Here is a 19,552-nt window from a genome sequence, read left to right on the forward strand (position 1 = left end):
ATCTATCAAAATACTTGAGGACAACACAGGCAGCAACCTCTTCGACCTCAACTGCAGCAACTTCTTCCTAGAAACATCGCCAAAGGCAAGGGAAGCAAGGGCAAAAATGAAGTATTGGGACTTCATCAAGATCAAAAGCTTTTGCACAGCAAAGGAAACAGTCAACAAAACCAAAAGACAACCGACAGAATGGGAAGATTTTTGCAAACGACATTATCAGATAAAGGGCTAGTATCCAAAATCTATAAAGAACTTATCAAACTCAACACCCAAAGAACAAATAATCCAATCAAGAAAGGGCAGAGGACATGAATAGACATTTCTTTTTTTTTTTTTTTAAGATTTTTATTTATTTATTTGTCAGAGAGGTAGAGTACAGGCAGGTAGAGTGGCAGGCAGAAGCAGAGGGAGAAGCCAGCTCCCTGCAGAGCAAGGAGCCTGATGTGGGACTCGATCCCAGGACACTGGGATCATGACCTGAGCCGAAGGCAGACGCTTAACTGACTGAGCCACCCAGGCATCCCATGAATAGACATTTCTGCAAGAAGACATCCAGATGGCCAACAGACACATGAAAAAGTGCTCCATATCACTTGGCATCAGGGAAATACAAATCAAAACCACAATGAGATAGCACCTCACACCAGTCAGAATGGCTAACATTAACAAGTCAGGAAGTAACAAATGCTGGTGAGGATGCAGAGAAAGGGGAACCCTCCTACACTGCTGGTGGGAATGCAAGCTGGTGCAGCCACTCTGGAAAACAGCATGGAGGTTCCTCAAAAAAGTTGAAAATAGAGCTACCCTACAACCCAGCAGTCGCACTACTGGGTATTTACCCTAAAGATACAAGTGTAGTGATCCGAAGGGGCACCGAATGTTTATAGCAGCAATGTCCACAATAGCCAAACTATGGAAAGAACCTAGATGTCCATCAACAGATGAATGGATAAAGAAGATGCGGTATATACAATGGAATACTATGTAGCCATCAAAAGAAATGAAATCTTGCCTTTTGCAAGGACGTGGATGGAACTAGAGGGTGTTATGCAGAGCGAAATAAGTCAGAGACAGACAATTATCATATGATCTCCCTGATATGAGGAATTTGAGAGGCAAATTTGAGAGGGGTTTGGGGGGCAGGGAAGGAAAAAATGAAACAAGATGGGATCGGGAGGGAGACAACCGTAAGAGACTCTTAATCTCACAAACCAAACTGAGGGTTGCGGGGGGGGGGGGGGCGCGTAGGGAGAGGGTGGTTGGGTTATGGACATTGTGGAGGGTATGTGCTATGGTGAGTGCTATGAAGTGTGTAAGCCTAATGATTCACAGACATGTACCCCTCGGGCAAATAATACATTATATGTTAATAAAAAAATTTTTTAATAAAAAATAAAATGTAAATTTTATTAAACTTTGTTCATTATGAAATGTTCAGCTGGACTTTAAATTAGTGAAAGTTCTAGACTTTCATTTTAAAGATGACAGATGAACAAAGATGAAACATCAAGGAACACATGATGTCCACCTGTTAACTGTTTAAAAATGTGATAAAAAGCTAAACAAAATAAATAAATAAATAAATAAAAATAAAAAAATAAAAAGCAAAACAATAACTAAACAAACATGTATGTATAAATGAAAAACACATACTAATGCATATACCACTGTGAAATCTCAAGGCACTGGGAATAAAGATTAGATTCTGCATCTTCAAGAAAAAGAAAGCCACATAGGAAGGAACAGAATTAATTTAGCATCATTCTTCTCAACAGCAACACTAAAGGCGGAAAGATTATGGAGTAAAGCTTTCAAAATATTAAAGGAAAACAATTTAAAATTTAAACTTCTAAACACTAAAGTGTAAGAATAGAACACTTTTAGATGAGCAAAAAATTTATATTCCATTCATCATCTTCTTCATGAAACTAACAGAAGAAATGCTTCACCAAAATAGGAGGAAACCAAGTAATATGGACTTGAAATAAGGGGAGAGGGAAAGGGAATTCCCAGAACAATAATAGCAAAAGGAGGTTCCATGCTGACAGCTGACCTTAAAAAAACAAGGACTATGGATTGGAGCAGGAAAAAAGAGCTCCAAAGGAATGGCCCCAAGAAGAAAATTGAACTGATAGACTACCTGACAGGAAAATCATATGGAAAGATTTATACTGCTACTGGAAATTCTGAAAATAAATTTTTGATGGTTACAAAGAAAACTTACAAAATGACAACAGGGAGGGTGATTATTAACTCCAAGGAAAATAAAAATGGGTATAAGGAAAACAATCATAGCACACTATAAGGCTCAGGTACACATAATATTTGTATTTACAGGCAAACTAATAAATTTTGATTTATTAAAATTTAATAAAAAACTAATCTGGGACACTTGGCCAGCTCAGTTCATGGAGCATGCAACTCTTGATTTGGGGGTTTTAAAAAAAAATTTGATCTAACTACACTAGAATAAAACAGGGGCAATAAGTAAGGATTTAGGTTTCTTACACCCACTCTCCATCTCTAACAGTAGAAAATCAGTGTATAATATTTAAAACTGAAAAGTGAAGAGCTAACATGAGTACATTATTTGGAAATACAAAGATCTAAATCAGAAACAGCTAAAAGAATTGAAAGTAATTAGTTCTGAGGACTGGGAATGGGAGTGGAGAGGTAGAGAGGAAGAACATTAGTTTTTATTTTAAGCCTGATATTTTACAAAGTATTACACTGACCAAAAAAGTTCTTTTTTGTTTTAAAAGATTTTGTTTATTTATTTGACAGAAAGAGAGAGAGAGAGAGCATACACAAGTAGGCAGAGCAGCAGGCAGAGGGAGAGGGAGAACCAGGCTCTCAGCTGTGCTGGGAGCCCAACGTGGATTCTGATCCTAGGACCCTAGGATTATGACCTGAGCCGAAGGCAGCCACTCAACCAACTGAGCCACCCAGGCACCAAACCAAAAAAGTTGTTAAGGGCTAGAATGAATGTTCCTTGCTGCACTGATTGTAAACAGTAATTGCTAATTTTAAAACTCCATTAAATTATGGACATTCCAAGTATCACTTTTTATTATTAAAAATAGTAAGACAAAATTACAATTTAATCAACAAGGAAACCATCAAAATGAGAATTTAATGACTCAGACTGATAACTGAAAATTTGTTTCCCATTAGAAAGTAGTGGAAAGCAAAGTGTTTCAAAATCATGTCTGTAGGGGGGCGCCTGGGTGGCTCAGTGGGTTAAGCCACTGCCTTCGGCTCAGATCATGATCTCGGGGTCCTGGGATCGAGCCCCGCATCGGGCTCTCTGCTCAGCAAGGAGCCTGCTTCCTCCCTTCTCTCTCTGCCTGCCTCTATGCCTGCTTGTGATCTGTCTGTCAAATAAATAAATAAAATCTTTAAAAAAAAAAAAAAAAAAAAAATCATGTCTGTAGGGCGCCTGGGTGGCTCAGTGGGTTAAAGCCTCTGCCTTCGGCTCAGGTCATGATCCCAGGGTCCTGGGATCGAGTCCCATATGGGGCTCTCTGCTCAGCGGGGAGCCTGCTTCCTCCTCTCTCTCTGCCTGCCTCTCTGCGTACTTGTAATCTCTGTCTGTCAAATAAATAAATAAAATATTAAAAAAAAAAATCATGTCTGTAATAGCACAAACTCCAGAGATGATAACCAGCTATCAGCCAAATCTTTTAAGTTTCAGTATAAAATTTAATATAAAATTTTTAAAGTGGGGTGCCTGGGTGGCTCAGTCGTTAAGCGTCTGCCTTCAGCTCAGGTCATGATCCCAGAGTTCTGGGATCGTGCCCCGCATTGGGCTCCCTGCTTGGCGGGAAGCCTGATTCTCCCTCTCCCACTCCCCCTGCTTGTGTTCCCCCTCTCTCGTTGTGTATCTCTCTGTCAAATAAATAAATAAAATCTTTGAAAAAATTGTTTTACAGCATTCTGACCTGACACTAAATTTAAAGTGTATCACAAAAAATAGCCTAAATATGTTTGTCTTGTTTTTCCTTGAAAATGAATCTCCAAAATTAACTCTATAATTTGAGTAACAATTTTATTTCAAAACAATGTATCCAATCAGAGGATATGAAAGACCACACAGAAAAAGACATTTTGCAAAGTTCCTCAGATAGTCAAGCTATCTTCACTCACAAGTCAGAAGGATCATATATTTTTATTACTATATTAACAAAACATGTTTTCAAGGTAATTTTTTTTTTAAGATTTTATTTATTTGACAGAGATCACAAGTAGGCAGAGAGGCAGAGAGAGGTGGGGGGGAAGCAGGCTCCCTTGTGAGCAGAGAGCAGAGAGCCCGATGCGGGGCTCAATCCCAGGACCCAGAGATCATGACCTGAGCTGAAGGCAGAGGCCCAACCCACTGAGCCACCCAGGTGCCCCATTTTTCAAGATAATTTAAATGCTGCTGCAGATCAGTTAGTTCTTTTCACATTAGGAAATAAAATGTTACAAAATTAACAAGTTTAGGCAAAAATTAATCTCTTACTCATTCTGGATAATGCTGGCTTCAGTTACCCATTAACACTACTTATAGCTATTAATACAATGAATTCATATCACACATGAGAATGATGATATGAATTTTTAATGTCAAATTTTCAATTAAGAAACAGAAAAAGATGACAAGGTCAACAAAAAACATTATACACTCAACACAAGATAATATTAACAGATCGGCATCATTTCTCTTGCATATTGATTATCACAGAGCCTACTAATCTGCCATTAAATATGTTAAATTTTTTTTTTAAGATTATTATTTATTTGTCAGAGAGAAAGAAAGAGCAAGCAGAAGCAGGGGGAGCAGCAGGCAGAGGGAGAAGGTGGTTCTCTGCTATGTGGAACTCAATGCCAGGACCCCGGGATCATGACCTGAGCCGAAGGCAATAGCTTCACCAACTGGGCCACTCAGGAGTCCCTAAATATGTTAAATCTTACTATAAATTATAAAATAATTTTAAAGATAATTTCAAAATTTCTCATTTACATTTCATGGTCAAACACACAAATCCTGCCCAGGAAGGAATGTTTTCCATCAAGTTTATTAGAAATTCCTAATTTCATAGATTCATTAGCCTCTGCTCCAATTTCTAAACCAAGTACAAGCCTCACCTTGCTCAAAGCATACAGATCCAGGATTTTTCTCTCCACTACTGGAATCTTCAAAGTAGATCCTTGGAGTTCCCAAAATTTTGCTAATTGATCCAAGAAGTCCAGTCTCACTCTGGTCATTGCCTAAGATTATTAGAAAACAAAAACCAGAAATAGGAATTAAATTATGATTGAAAATAAATCAACTTTACTTAACAAAGGTACTCATTTTTCTAAAGAAATCCAAAGACCTCATTATTGCTTAGTCCAACCCCCAATAAAGAAACAAAATACTTCTAATAAACTTTATTCACTAAGGCCAAAAATCACTCTATTAGAAATGTTCTTATATTTTATAAACCAAAGCAATTTTTTTGTAATAGTTGGCTTAACTTTTAGCTAACCAGAAAATGTAGTAAATTGGATTATTCTGTTTCTAAGCATTCTATCATCTCATCCATAGAAAATATGCCTACCTCAGGTATACCAATTCTCCACCCTACTGATATTAAAATCCTTCATGTATCTAATTACAAGAGACTAGGGGGAAAAAAGGATTAAAATCCCAGAAAATAAATGTCTCAGAAACATCAAGAGGAAAAAAAAAACTTCACCATGACATATTAAGCCTCAGCTAGCTAAGATTTCTCTTTTGTACTCTGAAACACTTTTCTACTACACTGAAATATCTTTCAACAACCCAGCAGAGAGGAATAACAGCAATATTTAAATAGACTTCAATCTAGAAAATTTAAAAGAGACCAGTAATACTTAAAGAGACATGTTAATAAATCAGATTAACAGTCTTGGAAAAGTTCCATTAAAGCTAAAAATAACCCTTGAAAACCTTTCATAAAATATTAAAACATACTCTTCCAAGACCCCAAGAGAGAATCTTCCGACATTAACATAAAATTTTAGTAGAATAATAAGTGCTAAAGGAAGTAGAACTTAGAATTTCAGGATCTCAAAATTTAAAAGAAAAAAAGAATTCCAGGTCTCTGCAGGTAAGCACTGGATATTTCCACTATGAAACACATAGCTAGAGAGCGTTTTCCATATTCCCAGTTAAGTGAAAAAAAAACTGTTAAGAACTACTTTTTACAATTTGATCTCAGCCCAGGTCTTGATCTCAAGGCTGTGGGTTCAAGTCCCATGTAGGGCTCCAACCCCGAAGTAGATCCTATTTAATAAGGAAGGAAGGAAAGGAGGGAGGGAGGGAAGGAGGGAGAGGAGAAAAAAAAATGAAAAGGGAAAAGAAGAAGAAACCTCCTTCCATTCAATCCCAACTAACATTAATTCTAAGCCTGGTACATGAGTTGCTCAAAGTTCTCTACTAGAGCCTGACATTAAAAATGAATCAGGAGAGGGGCACCTGGGTGGCTCAGTGGGTTGAAGCCTCTGCCTTCGGCTTAGGTCATGATCTCAGGGTCCTGGGATCGAGCCCCGCATCGGGCTCTCTGCTCGGTGGGGAGCCTGCTTCTCCCTCTCTCTCTGCCTGCCTCTCTGCCTACCTGTGATCTCTGTCTGTCAAATAAATAAATAAAATCTTTAAAAAAAAAAAAAAAAAGAATCAGGAGGAGGGCGCCTGAGTGGCTCAGTGGGTTAAGCCTCTGCCTTCAGCTCGGGTCATGATCTCAGGGTCCTGGGATTGAGTCCCGCATTGGGCTCTCTCTCAGCAGGGAGCCTGCTTCCCCCCTCTCTCTGCCTGCCTCTCTGCCTACTTGTGATCTCTCTCTGTCAAATAAATAAAAAAATAAAATCTAAAAAAAAAAAAAAAAAAAAAAAAAGAATGAATCAGGAGGAAGAAATCCTGAAATACTACTCACCTCAAGTTCATTCAGGCGCTGGACTCTGGGAGTGAAACGAAAACTTTTTACTTCACATGCAAATGGAGGTTGCCAATCCTAAACAGAAATATATATATACATTTTTTTTAAACATACTGATGTATAAGCAAAGAATGCATTATTCACTCCCTTAGTTTAAGGGGATGAATAGCCGTAAATCATAATGAAAACAAGTCAACTTTAAGTATTTTTCATTGTAGAAACAGAAAGAGTAGTATTTTTCAGATGAGATATTTTCAATATTACTTATCTCCAATCACTCATCTCTCATGTTCCATTATTAAAATTATTTTACCTATAAATCCTCCTCAAATTGCACCAGTCACATTATTTATAAGCCACAATTATGTTTTCCCCAATTACTCAAGTGGAATGCAGTGAACTCATGTATCACAACGGTGTCTAATAAACATCTAAGTTTACCAAATTAAAAACAAAACAGAATCTGAAAGAAACTATAAAGGGTAAAATTGAAGATTAAAAAGTAATTTTTTAAAGTACTTATATAATTTTTTGAAGTACTTATATAATACATATATAATCTTTTTTTGTTCATGTGTAATGTGACACAGCACTTCACAGTCTATGTTACATAAATGTTTTGTTCAAAGCCTGGTTTCTCAGCATCCAAATATTTAAAAAAAAAAAAAGTAAGCAAATCCACAGAACAAGGGCAATTTCCAGATTGGAGTCGTGGTATAACTGAAATGAGATAGCACAATTCAAGTAGGGTTCTAGAAAACGTATTTTGATTTGGCCTAAATAAGAGTAAATCTACTTAAAAATGTGAGAAGTAGTCAAAAAAATTTTCTTATCTTAGAAACTAAAGAACTTCACCAATATTGAAATTAAATTCTGCTTATAAACGAGATTTATTTTTAATAATAGTATAACATACAAAGAAAACTATATTATTTCAATCTTTTAGTATTAAAAGGCATATATATATACACACACACATACACATACATACACATACACACACACTTTTTTTTACCTGAAGGTACCCTAATACAATTTCTAACTCATAAAGGCAAGACAGTAGATAAAAACATGGTTTAGGAAAAACTTCAGTCTTCAAGTTTTGCCAGTATTAAGTAATTCTGATAGCTGAACAGTTAAATGAAGCTTTAGGAAGATGGCAATGCATATACCATCAATTATCATAGCAATCATAGCAAGTTTTTAATCTTTTGCCTGTGATTAACAGTTTATAAATCTTAACCAGATTCATTAAGCACAAACAGGTTTAGCGTGTCTGGGTTTGAGAGTCAAACAGACTGATCTAGATTCAAAATCTACCTTGCCACTCACCCAAGATCATACATTTGATAAGTTATGTAACTTATTCGGACTTGTCTCATCTGTAAAATGAGATGTTATTTACCCACTAAGATTTCAAAGAATATTAAGTGAAATACTCTGTAGGTGCTAAATTAGCTCCTGCTCCTCCCTCCTATCTTAAACTCTTTTTATTCTCTAGGGTGCCCACCACTTGTGGTTGTCTGTGGTGAGAGCAGACACTTTTTAAAATGCAACACGGAAAACACTACTTCATCTTTTATTCTGATTAGTAGACAAAACACAAAGCAAGGAGTCCCTTTAAGAAGCACCAAAGGCAATAGTTCATAAACTTTAATGTGCATTAAGCATCATCTGAGAATATGTGCTGGAAAAGCACATTCTAGAACTTCCACATCCAGAAATTTATGCTAGTCTGAAAAGGGGCCTAGAGATCTGCATTTTAACAAGCATCTGATTGAGCCTTGTGCAAGTGGACCAAGAACAGCATTTGGAAAATGCTGGTTTAACAGGTAAAGAAAAAAACCCTTTTGACCTTGAGCAAATCACACAACCTCTTGGGGCACTAATTCCCCCAAAGGCGTAGTCTTGGCTTTCCTTGCTTTAAAGACGGAGAATTATAAAAACCTACAGGCGAACAGTAATTTGCAATAATTGCAATTCATAAATCTTTGGATCTTGGTTCCTTATGTCAAAAGATTCAACGTTTTTTTCCACATCTATTGTTAACTAATTCCTCTTAAGCCACCAAATTCTAAAATAAATGCTTCTCCTTTTCCCCTGGGAAGCCTCTTTCATTGCGGCAACAGAGTCTAGGGTTCTTGTTTGGAAATACCATTTTAGGGGACAACTAGATCTCAGATTACCGTTTAAGAAACCTTACCCTCGAGATGAGGCCTGCAAGTATTTAATAAATTAAGCACTAACACAACTTGGATAAAAGGAAAAAAGTAAATGCAAGGGCAGTTTTTACTATAGCACCACAATGAGAGAGCACAGTACAGGAGGGTAAGACGTGTCATGCCCTAACACTTCAAACACCATCTCGGCCAACGAAAGGCCTGAAGTCTTTTGTTACCCCTGCCTACAATCAAGAAGAGAAGTACCAGCTCCCAAGTTCTAAGCGGAAAGGCCCCTAGGACACAACTCTCGCGTTCAGACGTGCCTACCACATAAAGCCTACAAAAGAAACCAAGGCAAGCACATCGAGAAACTTAGCTTCTAGTTGTTGAGAAACAAGAGAGTAAATATGAAAGGGCAGAAGGACCCGAAAAGTAAAGCTAAAGCACTCTCCCTGCCCTCTCTCCTCGGACTCCGGTACCTTGGGCGGTCGGATTTTGCAGATGCCGGTTTTCTCCGCCAGAGGCCGGATGCGGCCGATAAAGCTGAGCGGGTCCGTGAATTCCTCCCAGCTGGGCTCAAAGACTGGGCACTCGGGAGGTGGCACAAACTCCGCCGCGTAGCCCCCCGGCCCCACGCCTGCCATGGCAATACCCGGAGAGCCCCCCCCCCGGGGGGGGAGGCGGGGAACAGGTGAAGAAAGGCTGGCTGAAGCCCTCCGAACCCTCTCACGTCTCCTGACACCGGCCAAAGCTCATCTTCTCGGACAAGAACTGCTCAACACAGGAACCCCACAATCGCTTCCTCTTCTCGTTTGTTATTGTTTCCTTCGGGGTTTTTCCTCTCTGGGTCAGGACTCTTCCGGAAGTTAACGTACTGTCAAATCCCTCCGCCACCACAGAAACAGAATCCCTCCGCAGCAACGCGACGCCTCGTCGTAGGGCCTTCCTTCTTCCTCCCTTTGCCGGCAGCCGGGTGTGGTCCCTAATCTCCTTGTCTGCGAAAATTCTGCGCTGTCCGACGGCTTCAAGCGGCAGACCCCGGAGGTTCCACGAGCGTTCGTTTAGGAAAGAGAGCGCTGAGAGGAAAACAGCCGGAGCTCAGGGGGAACGCACTCTTCCGGCGCGGAGGAATGTGTAATGCCCCAGAGGGCAGAGGTTCTGCTTCCGGTGAGGAGGGTTCTGTTCCCCTTTGTGTACAAATAACACGAAAACAAACTCAGCTAGCCCTAGGCGTTACTATCTCACAGCCCCGGTACCGCGGCGTGTTTTAACCTTCCTGTCTTTTTCCACCTAACTCACCTCTTCGGCATCTCTTTAGTCTTTTGACTGTTAGTCTCCCTTCTGAATACTCACTCGGCCTATTTATAGCCTCCTCATCTCCATGACAACAGGTTCAGGTCGAATCTAACCCCCCAAATCCTGACAGCCGATTTTAGCCATCATCTAGGAATTGCTTTTCGTTCACAGGGAAGCAACCGCTCTTGACCTTGTTTTTCCAGCAATTGATCCCAAGTCATCTCAACAGCAAGCACTTTACTCGGCTACCACACGCTCCGTAAACCTTTGTCAGTATGCTGTAAAAGCTATTGCAACCTTCTGATCCCGCTTGTCAAAAATTTCTGTGCCAGTGTACATCTCCACTTACTCCAAATTGTGGGCAAATAACGTAGAAAGAATTAAAGAAGAAACCATGAAGTGGTAGTTCCAGTATTAAATATTTACTGGAAGGAAGACTTCCTTTCCAGGGCTTTTCCTCATACTCCCTGGGCAACCTCAGCTACCCCAAGACCTAAATTGCCTACTATAGTTGATGATTCCCAGCCAAGATTTTTCTTTCGAGTTACAAATCAATACATCTCGCTAGATACTAGATAAGCCCATTTGGTTAATTCAAGTACCTACAGTTTTCTCAGTGTTTCTAGTTTCCATGAATGACTTCATCCACCTACTCAGCTGCCTGAGCCAGAAATCCTCGACTGCTCCCTTACTATGCATAATCAGATGTCAAGTCTAGAGACTGTGTCACCTAAAAATCTGCCTCCCTATTCTCATGATCTCTATCCTAATTTAAGTTCTCTCCCACCTGAACTATGATAGCTTAGTTCTTACCCCCCTCTCCAATCCCATTCTACTCTGTAGTCAGATTGCTTTGTCTAAAATCCATCTTACTCCCAAACTTCACCTGCTATGTTTCTCCATGTACTACACCAAGAATTCTGTGATGGCTTTAATGCACCATGCTTTCTCTCATCTCTGAGCCTTCACAGATATGTTTCCTCTGTCTGAAACGTGTTTTACTCTCCTGATCCCACCCCACAGTTTCATATATCTCCTTTCTGACCTACTCCTCTTTCTCTCTCTCTCTTTTTAAAGATTTTATTTATTTATTTGAGAGAGAGCATGAGCAGGAGTGAGGGGCAGAGGGAGAGGGACAAGCGGACTCCCCACTAAGCAAGGTGCCTAGTGTGGAGCTTGATCTCAGCACACTGAGATCATGACTCGAGCGGAAGGCAGACATTTACCTGAGACGCCAGGTGCCCCTGACCTACTCCTCTTTCATCTATCAGGTTAAATATCACTTCGTCTGGAAAACCTTCCCTAACTCTCGAAAGTTATTTACTCAGCAGCAACCTGTACTTCTTCATCAGACTCTTTTGGAATTGCTTAATTGCTTTTCTTCCTCAGACTTTAAGCTATACAAAGGCAGGTGCAGAGCCTGTTTTATTGACCATTGTAGCCCCATTCCTAAAATAGTGCTTGGTGTATAAAGGCGTGCAATAAATGTCTGCTAAATAAATATCTGTTGAATGAGCGGATGGATTCACCCAATAAATTTACCTTGTGTTTCACTGACTCATCCTATGTTTACATATAACAAATTTTGAGACTCTACCAGGGTGTGGCATATATAATATCCCTTAACTTGATTTTAGCATCCATAAAAATTCACACCCAGTTACTCACACCCACCAGTCTAAACCCCATACACACTTTTTTAAAAAGATTTTATTAATTCATTTGACAGAGAGAGAGAACACAAGCAGGGGGAGTGGCAGAGGGAGAGGGAGAAGCAGACTCCCCACTGAACAGGGAGCCCGATGTGGGGCTCAATCCCAGGATCCTGGGATCATGACCTGAGCCGAAGACAGACACTTAACCGACTAAGCCACCCAGGCCCCCCTCACAAACACTTGTTTCAGTTAGTCTTTGTTATGTAACAAACCACGTCAAAACTTAGTGGCTAAAAAAACTTAGTGGCTAAAAATGAAAACTATTACTGCAATTCTGTGGGTTGGAAATCTGTTGTTTGCATGGTTCCCCTGGGATCACTCATGCAGCTACAGACATCTGACAGCTTAACTGGAGTTGGAGGATCCAAATTGGCCTCACCACATCTCTGGCAGCTGGTGCTGGCCGTTGGCTGTCCATTCTCCGCATGACTGCTCATGCTTGGTAGAATAGACTATGCTTTTTCATAGGATGGTGAAACATTCTAAGAGTATGAGAGTAGAAGCCTGGGCCTAAGTTCTAGGCTCCAAAGTATACAAGATCACTTCTGTCATAATCTGTTGGTCAAAGCAAATCATAAGGCTAGCCCAGATTCAATAGGGCAGTGAAACAGGCTACAAATTTTCATGGAAAGAACAATAATATCGCATTGCAAAGGCATGGAGAGAAAGAAAAGTGTAATTCATTGCATACAATCATAATGATTCACAACAAAGTCAGATTTTGTACTATTTAAACCTGAAAATCCAGATTATTCACCAAAAAAGAGAAATAAAGAAATTCTAAGTAAAGTAACACTGAAATAATCATTAAATATCTAATTAAAGTATAATGGTTTTGCTTTCATATTATTAATAGAACAGCAAAGCCATGACTGACCCTCAGAATAAGCACAAACTCCTAAAAGCTTTGTTTCTCTTTATTTCCTTTTAGTCTTTTGAGTTATACTTACCAATTACTTTATTTTAAATTGTCTCCCTAGAATATAAGATCACAGAATAATTATCCTCAATCATGTCTTTGCTTTGATATGCCTGAGAAATCTATAGCAGTCCCTTAAGCAATGAGTCTATAAGAGAAGGGCAGTGAATATCTCCACGGGATGGGAAAAAAAAAACTCCTCCAGTTTCTCCCACAGGAGATTCTGATGCTCCCCTCAGGAAAGCAAAGTGAAGCCACTCTCACCCCCCCATGCCCATCCCTTTGAGCATCACTATTGTAAATATCTCAGACTTGTGTTTAATCAGCTCCTATGAGGGCTTTCTGCATACAGGCTGTTAAATTGACTCCTCCGTAGTATTTAGTTAGGTCTCTGGGCAGAACAGTTTGGTTTCTCTGGAGTTTAAAAGTGCTATTTGCATTATCTAAGCAGTTCCTAAAAACTTTTGAGAAAGAAATTAAATAATATTAAAGTATTAGGTGTTATCTAAAATTTGCTGTCCTTAGCATTAGAATTGGATAAAACGAATACCCAACTCTAATAATCATTTAGCTAGGCTGTGATCTCTGAATTTAAAAAAAAAAACACATTAAAAAAGTTCATAAATTCGGACTAATAGAGGGAAGGCTAATTTCAGAGAGCCAACAGTCAAAATTATTGAATTTTTAAGGAAAAGCTATTTTGTTTCAAATATAGTTTTTACCAGTGGTTCTCAACGTTTTTGGTCCAACTTTTGGTCTCAGACCAGTTTTTTTTTTTAAAGATTTTATTTATTTATTTGAGAGAGAGAGAGAGACAGAGTGAGAGAGCATGAGAGGGGAGGTCAGAGGGAGAAGCAGACTCCCCATGGAGCTGGGAGCCTGATGTGGAACTCAATCCCTGGACTCCGGGATCATGACCCAAGCCAAAGGCAGTCACTCAACCAACTGAGCCACCCAGGCGCCCCAAGTTTCAGGACCACTTTTATTAAGAATTATTGAGAACCCCCAAAACGTCTTGGTATACATGGATATTTACTATATTAGAAATTAAAACTGAGAAGTGTTTAAAATATTTACTCATTTAAAAATAGAAATAATAAACTCATTATATGTCGTATTGGTCAGCTTTCTCCAGAGAAACAGGACCAACAGACTGTGTATATATGGAGAGAAAGTTAGTATGAGGAATTAGCTCACCCAATTATGGAGGCTAGTAAGTCCGAAATCTGCAGTGTGGGCTAGCAGGCTGGAGTCCCAGAGAAGCTGCTGATTGCACAGATGAATTCTGAAGGCACCTGAAGGAGAATTCTGTCTTGCTTGGGGAGGCTGGATTTTTGTTCTTTTTTTTTTTTAAGATTTTATTTATTTATTTGAGAGAGAATGAGTGAGAGAGAGCATGAGAGTGGAGGAGGTCAGAAGGAGAAGCGGACTCCCCAAGGAGCTGGGAGCCCGATGCGGGACTCGATCCTGGAAGTCCAGTATCATGACCTGAGCCGAAGGCAGTCGCTCAACCAACTGAGCCACGCAGGCGCCCCCTGGATTTTTGTTCTATTCCAGCTGATGAGATGAGGTCCCCCTACATTATGAAGAACAATCTGCTTTACTCAAAGTTCAATGATTAAACACTAATCTCATCCCCAAACCATCACATATGTTGATATAAATATATTTTATATATAATAATAATATTTTCCAAAAGACATTTAATGATAGTGGCTTTGGTTTATGTTTATTAAAAAACTTTTTAATGTTTGGCTTTGTGGGATCAAGCTGGATTCTTATACATGTTTCTGCACTCAATCTTCTATGATATGTTGTTTGGGTTGAAAGACATGAAAAAATGCAGCATCACATAGATATGTAATAGGAAAGGGAATAGTATTTTTTCAAAATTCGGCCTTTTCAGATAATTGTAATTTCTTAAAGACTAGCAATGTAGAATCTAAAACTTTATCAATGAACTTTTTGAACTCTGTTACATTAAAATGGCAATCAACATGGTCCTTGAATGGGGTTATTTATTTATTTATTTTTAAAGATTTTATTTATTTATTTGTCAGAGAGACAGAGACAGCACAGGTAGACAGAGTGGCAGGCAGAGGCAGAGGGAGAAGCACACTCCCTGCGTAGCAAGGACCCCGATATGGGACTCGATCCCAGGATGTTGGAATCATGACCTGAGCCAAAGGCAGCCGCTTAACTGACTGAGCCACCCAGGTGACCCTTGAATGGGTTTTTAAATCAATCCTGACTTAGTAATATCGCTCATTGATCGTTTTGAAAATATTAGTTCAATATTATAACTGAGTTATACAGGTCTTCCCAATGTTGATGCACATAATTATATAATATTTTAAAATCATGACAATATTGCCATTGATGTTCTCAGAAAACTGGGAGGCTGTCAAACTCAGAGTAAGAGAAACAAGTTTTCCAAAAAATAATTTTCATTTAAAGCTCAAATTTTCATTGTCAACAAATCCCATCAGTTGTTTCCCTTGATTAAATGGACTCACAATGTTCATTTTCAAAAAAATGTCTGTCACATATCAAGATCGAAATAGCCATCATTTATCTGTTAGACTCTCTGGCATTCCATGAAAAAAGTAGCTAGTTTAGCTTATAAGCCTTTCTCCTTGAGGAAACCCTCCTGCTTCTCTATGCAATGGAACTCCTTTATTTGTACTTCCTATTTCAGCACACAGACTATTAAAAAGACATGTTCCAGAGCCATGGTTTATTAATACTAATCACTTTTATTGCCTCATCATGGGCATTCTTAAATGAAACTGGCTTTTTTTTTTAAACCATTACTGTGTGTAATGAAGACAATGGTTGCAAGTACAGTTTGGTGTCACTAAAGAACCGAGTCTTACCCATCACTGTTTTTGCACTATCAGTGCCAATGTCACTGGTAAAAAACAACAACAAAAAAACCCAATTAACATCTTAGTATTAATATGAAAATTTTGACTTCAAGACCTTCAGAGAGTATCTCAGGGACCAACATGGATCTGGGGACAAACAAGATCTGTTGACCAGACTTTGGGGACTGCTGGTTTATCCTATCATTTGAATTAACATAAACAATAAAAGAGCCGAAAGAGACCTGCTTTAAGAAGAAACTACTTATAAATTATCACACTCTATTGTCCTTCCTTAATTCAAGTTTCAACAACTACTTTCCAATCAGATTATTTGTACACTCCTCTTTAGTCTATGTCTGTGTTCCCTCAAAGTACCCACGGTTTGTTTTGCCCAAGATATTTATTTATTTGAATTATTTATTATTTATTTGAATATGACTTTTATGACCTTTAATGGATTTTTCATCATCTATTCTTTTGTACTTAACAGATAAAGGATTGTTGTAAGGCAAGGCACAAGATTATCAATAAACTTTGGTGCATTGTAAATTGTTCTTTTTAGCAGTTAAAACCATGAATATCCTTCCAAGAATATCGTGTAATCACTTCTAAAATAACATAATGTAGGGTGCCTGGCTGGTTCAGTTGGAAGAGCATGCAACTCTTGATCTTAGGGCTGTGAGTTTGAGCCCCACGTGTCGGGTAGAGGTTACATAAAAAAATAAAATTTAATACTATAATGTATTTTTCAGTTTATAAAGTCCTTTACTGTCTTTCCTGGGTTGTGCTTAAATTCTGGAATTGAATTTGATATCCTTTTTTTCCAAATGGGAGTAAGTGAAAAATTACATTTACTTCCTAGAAAAATTAGTGAAACTCTCAAAATGTACCATAAAAATAATGTAGCCAGGCAAAACATGTCATTTGAATCTCTAAATCTGTGTTTACCAAAATATTTGCATAATTTGTGAAGTAAGGTACCAAGAGCTTCTAGCCTAAAAAAGTGGGTGAATTCAAGAATAAAGTTAAATGCCATATTTAAAAAAACAGACAAAAAAACAAACCTGGGTGAAATATTCCCTCACATTTGTTTTGGATTAGCTCACATTTATTTCAAAGACTTTACCAATAATTTTCTATATCACAGATGTCTTCATAGAGAACAGATAACACAGAACTTATTCACTATTATGTACCAACCTACATATGACAATAAAAATACAAATGATAGTAATGGAAAGGAAATGGTAAAAGTCAATCTTCTATGTTCTCTCTGCCCTATGATTTTTTAAAAGTAAAACATGGGTACTAGTTATTTCTTTGTTTTCCTGGTGTAAGCTCCCTGGACAGGTACATACTTTTTGAGTACTCCTATTTCCTTTAATGTGCTTGTACGTGCATTGTCTGTTTTTCTGTGATCTCTCAGAGGGCAAGAGGTATTAGTTTTTTTTTTTAAGATTGATTGATTGATTTGAGAGAAAGAGCGCACGCCCACGACAGGAGAGAATACAAGTACGGCAGGGGGAGTGGCAGACAGAGGGAGAAGCAGGGTCCTCGCGGAGTAGGGAGCCCAATGTGGAGCTTAATCCCAGTACCCTGAGATCACGACCTGAGCTGAAGGCAAATGCTTAACCAACTGAACCACTCAGGCTCCCCAAGAGCTGTTATTTCTTAAATTTAGCATTGAATGAGGATAGGAAGCATACCGGATACATATTTCTTCAGTTATAGTTATTCTTACTTTGATAGAAGCCTATGGCTCCTCCTGCACAAGTAAGAGAAACCAGAAGTTTACTCTTGAATTGTTTGTGCTGAGCTAATTAAAAGTGAGTTTTTCCAGGAAGGTATTAGTTCTTTCACCTTTTTTTTTAAAGATTTTATTTATTTATTTGAGGGAGAGCAAGAGAGCACACGTGGAGGAGGAGCAGAGGCAGAGGCAGACTCCCTGCTGAGCAGGGAGCCCGATGTGGGGCTCTATCCCATGACCCTGAGATCATGACCTGAGCTGAAGGCAAACAGTTAACCAACTGAGCCATGCAGGTGCCCCTAGTTCTTTCACCTTAAGAAGAAAAACCAGCACGTGATGCTAAGAATGAATGCAGAGAGTCATTGGAGAGTGCTTTCATGGTTGCCAAGTGAGTAAAACTTGGAGAAAAGATGAAAATTGGCAACAGTACAAAATGCCAGGAAGAATGGGGCAAGACAAGTTAAGAAGTGATCATTCAATCTAACAATTGGTAGATCATCGAGCAATTTCAATAAAGTTATGGAGTCAAAATCCAGTTTCTAGTAAGTTTGGAAGTGAATGGGGGGTGAAGAAAAGAAGCGAAGCATAGACTCAAGGTTCTTGGCTGTGGAGGAAAGGTTGGGCATCAGGAAGATGGAAGTTCCTGAAGGAGAACGGAAGAAAGTCTTCAGAAACTAGTACAGACAAGTGGGTCTCAGTACTGAGAAGGAAGAACTAATGGAGAACAGGAGGTTGAAGATAATAAGAAAAATGGAAGTCCCTAAAGAGATGAAGAAACTAGCACATGATTGGAGCAGGGATACCCCTTCCTCTAAAGCAGGGGGGAAGGAAGCAAGTACAAGTACAGTGCTGTTAAGTAAGTGAGTGAGAAGGCAAGAAGTTAAAGCAGTTGGTGACTTTGGGAAACAAAGAGAAAGTCAGGAGAGCTCCCTTAAGGGCTTAAAGCAAATTGTGAAAGCCCAAAATGGGCATAACATTATATATTCCCACATAATACCATGGGAAATAGGAGAAGGAGCAAATGTTTCCTGAGAAGTGCTGTTCTTTGCTTCTGAGGGCTCAACTAAGGTAAGAGACCATACAATTTTAAAAAACTATTTATTTTATGGGGCGCCTGGGTAGCTCAGTGGGTTAAGCCTCTGCCTTCAGCTCAGGTCATGATCCCAGTGTCCTGGGATCAAGCTCCGCATCGGGCTCTCTGCTCAGCAGGGAGCCTGCTTCCCCTCTCTCTCTCTGCCTGCCTCTCTGCCTACTTGTGATCTCTGTCTGTCAAATAAATAAATAAAATCTTTAAAAAAATATTTATTTTATGAGAGAAGAGCTCAAGTGTGCACACATGTGACCAGGGGGAGGGGCAGAGGGAGAAGGAGAGAGAGTCTCAAGCAGACCCCCTGCTGAGTGCAGAGACTGATATGGGCTTGATCTCACGAACCTGAGATCACAACCTGAGTGGAAACCAAGAGTCAGATGGTTAACCAACTGCACCACCCAGGCGCCCCTGAGAGCAGGAGAATATACCAAGTAAGAGTTTGCCAGGCTGTTCTTCTCATAGTCTCCATATATATTCTTCTTCTTGTATTTCCTATTCTTTTCTTTTCCCCTCTTTCTTTCTTTCTTTCTTTCTTTCTTTCTTTCTTTCTTTCTTTCTTTCTTTCTTCCTTTAGGTTTTATTTTTAAGTGATCCCTACACCCAACGTGGGGCTCAAACTTACAACCCCAAGATCAAGAGTTGCACTCTCCACCGACTGACCTAACCAGGTGTTCCTTGTATTTCCCATTCTGATTAATGTCAATTACTCCAGCTAGTCTTCCTGTCCTGGATCCAGTCAGTTGGAACTTTTAAATATCCCCCATTTTCCTCTTCATATTCCCATCATTGCCTTCCTTGTTTAGTTAGGCCTTTTCCTT

The 19,552-nt window shown here is 39.1% G+C and overlaps 1 protein-coding gene across 1 annotated transcript in view; it reads right to left on the reverse strand.

Annotated features, from left to right (window-relative positions):
- KDM5A (lysine demethylase 5A) overlaps positions 1–10,252 on the reverse strand; it is a 92,879-nt gene extending 82,627 nt beyond the window's left edge. Inside the window, exons 1-3 of the mRNA XM_080810678.1 lie at positions 9,580–10,252; positions 6,936–7,013; positions 5,128–5,250 (exon numbers count right to left, since the gene is read on the reverse strand). Coding sequence (XP_080666804.1) covers positions 5,128–5,250; positions 6,936–7,013; positions 9,580–9,744 — 366 coding nt within the window. The 5' untranslated portion in view covers positions 9,745–10,252. The remainder of the gene's footprint in view (positions 1–5,127; positions 5,251–6,935; positions 7,014–9,579) is intronic.
- Positions 10,253–19,552: the final 9,300 nt, after the last annotated feature.

This window comes from Martes martes, assembly GCF_963455335.1.
Source record: "Martes martes genome assembly, chromosome: 8".
NCBI classification, from domain to species: domain Eukaryota; kingdom Metazoa; phylum Chordata; class Mammalia; order Carnivora; family Mustelidae; genus Martes; species Martes martes.